The sequence below is a fragment of the Myotis lucifugus genome, unplaced genomic scaffold (assembly GCF_000147115.1).
Source record: "Myotis lucifugus unplaced genomic scaffold, Myoluc2.0 scaffold_14, whole genome shotgun sequence".
Taxonomy (NCBI): Eukaryota; Metazoa; Chordata; class Mammalia; order Chiroptera; family Vespertilionidae; genus Myotis; species Myotis lucifugus.
The window spans coordinates 5914808-5920807 of record NW_005871062.1 but is presented as its reverse complement, the minus strand read 5'-3'; the positions used below and the strand labels follow the sequence as shown (position 1 = coordinate 5920807).

Below are 6000 nucleotides of genomic sequence, written 5' to 3'. Positions count from 1 at the left end.
TATATATATATATATATATATATATAAATTTCCCCCTTTCTTTAATCTATCTATGTATTCATCTATTATTGGAAAAGGATAATAGAGAATAGATAGGCCTGAGTTGGTGATTGGAATTAATTAAGCTATTAGTAGAAGAAGAGAACAAGTGAGGAGTGGAAAAACAGAAGCAAAAAAAAAGAAGAAAAATGAAAAACAAAAACAAAACTAACAATCAAAAAAAGAACAATAACAAGATAGAAAGAAAGAAAAAGGAAAAAAAATGGCTATTGAAGAAAGAGAAGAGAGAATTGTCCCTGGACTTGGAGCAGGGGAGAGGAAATTAGATATATGAGTAAGATCAATTTTTAACAGGGAGTAAAAAGAAAGGATAGAGAAAAATGAAAGCAGGAACAGGGTAAAAGAAACAGGATGTAAAGGGGGAAAAGTGAGAAAGAGAGTGTTGGCATAAAAGAAAAATTGAGATAGAGTAAAATAATGCTAAAATAAAAATGAAAATGGAATGTAGAACACTAATCCCAAAATAAAATAAAATAAAACTTTAAAAAAGGTAAAATAATAGTAGTAATAATAATAATTAAAAACAAAAATGTCATAATAAAAAAAACCAAGTGAGAAAAAATATTAGTTTCTTAAGTAAAAGATAAAAAAATTAACAAGTGAGGTAGTGAAGGTCGTTCACTTCCTCTACTTTTTTGCCTGGCATATCTGTTTCCTGTCAGGTAGTCAGCACAGTGTTGAAGTTTCCTGTGATCCAATGCTCCTCTGTGTCATAAGCCACAACCCTGTTTTCAAGCAGGCGGGATCTCTTTGCTCACTTTGTTTCTCTGTCTGCCTTCAGTTGTATTTACACAAGAGTCAATTTCTGACACAACCCCTGGGTGGTGGTGTTTCTGTATTATTTTCTGGGACTAAATGGCCCCTCTATGCAGTGTTCAGACTCTTCTTTCCCTGCCACACTTAATATTGGGCTGGAGGGACGGACTGACCCAGATCTAGTTTTCTACTCATCTCTCCTTATTCTGATCCCCAGTTTCCACAAAAACAACTTTCCCCTGCAGTCTTGGTGAGTGTTTTTAATTGAAAGATCCTATGTACTAGAGTTAGCAAGCAAAAGCAAGGAGGTTAAAAAAACAAAGGTGCTGTGCTAACTTATGTCTATACTTATGCATGGCTGGTATAGAACTTCAGGCTGCCTTTCTGGTCACAGTTTCCCATGGCTGTGGACTTGTATCTAGAGTCCCCTTCTGCCAGCAGCCCTGTGGACCCCCTTCCACATTCAAGGGCTACACTGACTCCAAGGGCCGCAGATTTGGTGGGGCGCTGTCTCCCTTGAGGCTCTAGTCCCCACTGCACGAGTTTCTCCCTCCAGCCTGGATCCCAGATCTCACCTCTCTCCAGGAGATCTCTGACCTTTCCGTCCAAGGATTGCCTCACCAGCTGTGTTTAATTTGCCAATTCCAGGTGGGTGTTATTTGATTCAGCTGTTCCTTTTATCTGCTCTGTGAGAAGGCGCAAGGCCTGTCCGCATATTCAGCACCACTTCGTCTCCCCCTGGACAAACTTTTTAGGTGCCCATGGCCTGGGAGACTGGAGTCTCAGTGTTCGTGGGTTCACAGCTTAGGCAGCTGGTCCCTTGGCATTATGGTTGTAGGATCCTGGGAGGTATCCAAAGTCTCCTCAGTTGAACGTAAAGCTGGGCTTCCAATCACAGCCACTCTCCCCTTCAAGATGGCGTGGTCTCTGAGGCAGAGCTAGCCTCTCTGGGAATGATTTCAGCAGTAGTAGAGGCTGCCCAGCCAGGGGAGCCTGGTCCCCCAGTCCCCAACAGTTCTGTGGAATATAGGTCTCTCTCACTCGCAAATACAGACATTCCCCTCACATCCACGCACTCTCCTTTCTCTCTCTCACTCACACACCATCTTGCAGCCTGCCATCCCGTTGGCCGCCATCTTGGCTCTTTGCTGCTTCTTTTTCTTTTTCTTTATCCTTATCCTTTTTTCTCTCCTTCATATCTCCTCCTATTACTCCCCCCATTGACTTAACTCCTCAATTTTTCCTGCTCATCTTTCCTTAAAATATACCGAGGAATGGAATATATTTCAGTTACCCAAAATTATTTAGTGACTTAGTTCCATGCCAGTGATAATAACAGTTAACTTTTAGGACACCGATTGAGAATCAGGTCCCTTAATTATCTCCCCTAACTAATGAGATTAATACTAGTCATGTCTCCATTTGCCCTCATGAAAAGTACACACAAACACACACACACACACACACACACACACACACACACACAGGGGTGATACTCAGACCTTCTCACGGCCATTGCTCTACTGTCTGTACTATGATGTCCATTCTGATTTGTCAGTGTCCATGTGGTACCTGTTACTAAAAGTTTTACATAGGATTCCTTCTTACAAATGGTAGTAAGTACCATAAAGAAAGAAAGATCAGGATGCTTCAAGAGAGTGTAATAGGGGGCCAAGTTTATATAGGAGTTTGTGAAATCATCTTTGGACGAGGCATGTAAACCATGACTTGGACAAAGAGTTTTCTCATCCTGCTGTGAGATGATGCTGGGCAGGGGCCAGACCATTCAGGGATCTGCAGTCCAATTAGATAACTTGGATTTGATCCTAGGATAGAAAAGAGGTTATTTAATAAGGTGAACAAGGAGTAATTTTTTTCCTTCTGTATTTTAAGAATAGCACTGTGGTTACTGTGGATGGGAGTGGGGTGGTCATACTATCTTTTATTAGATTGATTCTGTGTACTGGGGATTTAGATGTAAATCAATTACAAATCACTTTTTTTTAGTATCTTAAGGAAGACAAAACATGTGCTAAAACAATTCTAATAAAAGTCATGAAGTGCTATATACTAAAGGCTATAGTAAACATACAGCAAAGGGGCTGTGGGTGAGAGAAATTTTTGACCCTGTTCATTTTCTTTTAACCAGATGCCATTGTTTTGATTACTTCTTGTTCTCTTTTTGACAGATTTTTAACACTCAGAATTTTCCATGCATGCCTTGAAAGGATTTTAAGTCTGAAGCAAATCAACTCAATAAATAGTTATCTAGTGTCTACTTTGTCCTTGCCTCATAAGTATCCCACTTCACTCATTTTACTCTGTTTCTACTATAAGATATGATAGGATGGATGACCTTAAAATAGTGATGGGGATCAGTGGACCTATGTTCAAGTTCCCATTTTATCTCCAGTCAGCAATATCATCATTGGAGATTAGCATAAACTAGTGCCTAGTGAGTAATATTTGTAGTGCAGATTGTGTTAGAACAAGGAGATATGTTTGGTGTCCTTGAAGGAAGATGTGCTTTCATGAAGGTTTCCTACAGAACTGGAAAGATAAGGAGAAGCATGAATCAGTTGACTGCCAACATGATACAAACTTATTATTCCCCTAATGGATCCCATCATTGGTAACCATCTCTAAGCCCCGTGGCCATAAAAAATTTCCCTGAGCTCTTCCACCCTTCTTCTGACCTTGGTCATGGAGCCAGACTGAGGGAGAGAGGAGATGGTATTCCTCTTTTTACTAAATGATCAGACTTTACTATCTTCTGTGTTACTAAAGATGTTTCAGTTAATGCCAGTATATTTAACTTGGAAAGTTTATGCAATCAACTATGTACTCTCTGTGATGACTCTTACAGGATAGATCACTGGAACAATGAGAAGGAGAGGATTTTGGTGATCACAGATAAGACTCTCTTGATCTGCAAGTATGACTTCATCATGCTCAGCTGTGTGCAGTTGCAGCGAATTCCCCTGAGTGCTGTCTATCGCATCTGCTTAGGCAAGTTTGCCTTTCCTGGGATGTCCCTGGACAAGTGAGTATGATGTCTTAAAACTTGGGAAAGTGGTGCAGTGGGGGTGGGACATTTAGGGAAAACAGTTATAAGTTCAATTCAGCTCTTTAAGTTGGAAGAATCCAGGGGAAAACAGTGAAACTCTCAGTTGAATTCATCAAACAATCATTGAATTCCTAATCTATGTCAGTCAGGGATAAATTTTTGAGTAAATTTTTACTTAATTTTGAAAAACTGACAAGTAAATAGTTAAATATGAGGTGGAAAGAGCTGTGGGAGTATGATAGGAGAGCTTCTCAACCAATTTGTTTGGCAGAGAATCAGCATGTGTCCTCTAAGAGGAACTGCCTGGGACTCTAGTAACCCTTCATCTTACTCTTACTCAGCCTCAATTTCTACTGGTTTTTACAGCCAGAAGTTATTGGAACTTCTCTTTCCAGCACTGAAATCCTAGGCTTGGGGGCCAAGTGTGGGTCTGGGACCCATTGCTCCTCAGGAGGGACCTCTGCAGCCAGAGGTATCCCTCTTGATTTTTATCCACCACTAATCAGTGTGGGAACCAGTCTGTTCCTGTCTTTCCCCTCATACCAGTCTCCATATGGCTTCTTCTTTAAATTCCCAGTTTTAGGACATCCATTCAGCCAGATTTCGGGCATTTCTGTATGATGATTGTTCTGTAGTTTAGTTGTAATTCTGATATGGTTGTGGGAAGATGCAAATTTTGTGTCTAACCTATGCAGCCATCTTGACTGGAAGTTCTAACATAGCATTCTTATTCCTATCTTTTTTGAATGTTATCTACTGACTCCCTAATATAAACCCATTTACATTGATGACAACCCACTTCTTTCATCTTCTTGAAAAAAAGATGAAAACTCCTACATCACTCATTTTTTTAAAGTTGTTTATAATTATCATTATAGTTATTTCAATGGTTACTTATTTAAATAATATGCTTCCTCTGATGTTTTTCTTAAATAGTGTATATCAAGCCTCCACTCTATAAAGTAAGAAATGTGCCTCCTCACACTATTCCCACATTCTCAAATCCTTCACTTCCCTTTCTGCATTAGTTTTGCCAGACAAATTTCATTTTTATGGTATATTTTATTTTATTTCCCATGAGGCACCCAATTATTACCACAGAGAGTTGATGTAATTCCAGCCCTCCTAATTAACTTGTGCGGCTTTATCCAGATCTGCATTCTAGGGTTAGAATGAGAAAGCCTGTGCCAGCAGCTGGCATACTATTAAATGTTAAAGGCTGTCTCTGAACCCCTGGAGGTAGGAACATAGTGTGGTGAAGGGGTGTTTTTTTTATGTTCTGCTCAGTTTTTTAGCAAACTTTCATAGTAGAGTTTTGCACTAGGATTAGAGTCCTGGATTTCAGTCACAATTTTACAACAGTTAACTTCGCTTCCTCATCTATCAAAGAGTCATTCATATTAGTTGTCATTCTGCTTCATTAACAGTCTCTAATGAGATAGCTTGAAAGCACTTTGTAATATGCCTCAAAAATATCAGGTGTTAACAAGTTCTGATTTTCTCCCAGATACAAGCTTTTGTTAACAAGAAACTAAGTAGATTAATTTGATTGTTATCTTTATTTCCAAGTCAGTTGGCCCTTCCTGGTTGCATATTAAGTCACTATTATAAGGTCAAAGGTCAGAAAAAGGAGGAAGAGGCAAGGGAAAAATCAGCTGCTAAATAATCGTAAACTGACGTCAGAGGGAAGCCTGGACACAGTCTGAGCAAATCCCCGTGTTATGAGAAAATGCAATGATTTAACATTAGCACCCGCTAGCTGTGGATGGTAATGCTGGCAGTGTTTGCCAAGAGCTTTTTACATCCCCTGTACCATTGATCTTCAACATGCAAGAATTAGTAGGGCTGATTGACTACATGTTAGAGATGAGACAAGTGAGACCAAAAGGGGTTCAGGGATTCAGAACCATCAGCTAAATAGTATTAAAGCTGGGTTTTAAAACCAGTTTTTCCAATTCTTTGTTCAGTATTCTTTCTTTTGAATAAATAATATGTTATCTCTGTCTCTCCCTTTCCCTTATCTTCCCTTCCTCTCTCTTCATTTCCCTTCCCTCTTTTGCTCTATGATCCCACCTGTTTTGTCACCCTCTTTCCTCTTCTTTCCTCTTCTCTGTCTC

At 39.6% G+C, this 6000-nt stretch overlaps 1 protein-coding gene across 2 annotated transcripts in view; it reads left to right on the top strand.

Annotated features, from left to right (window-relative positions):
- Positions 1–6000, top strand: part of TPRG1 (tumor protein p63 regulated 1) — a 136823-nt gene that overhangs the window by 66076 nt on the left and 64747 nt on the right. For both annotated transcript variants that reach the window (XM_006084782.3, XM_023750562.1), the window contains one exon: positions 3683–3859. In XM_006084782.3, coding sequence (XP_006084844.1) covers positions 3683–3859 — 177 coding nt within the window. The remainder of the gene's footprint in view (positions 1–3682; positions 3860–6000) is intronic.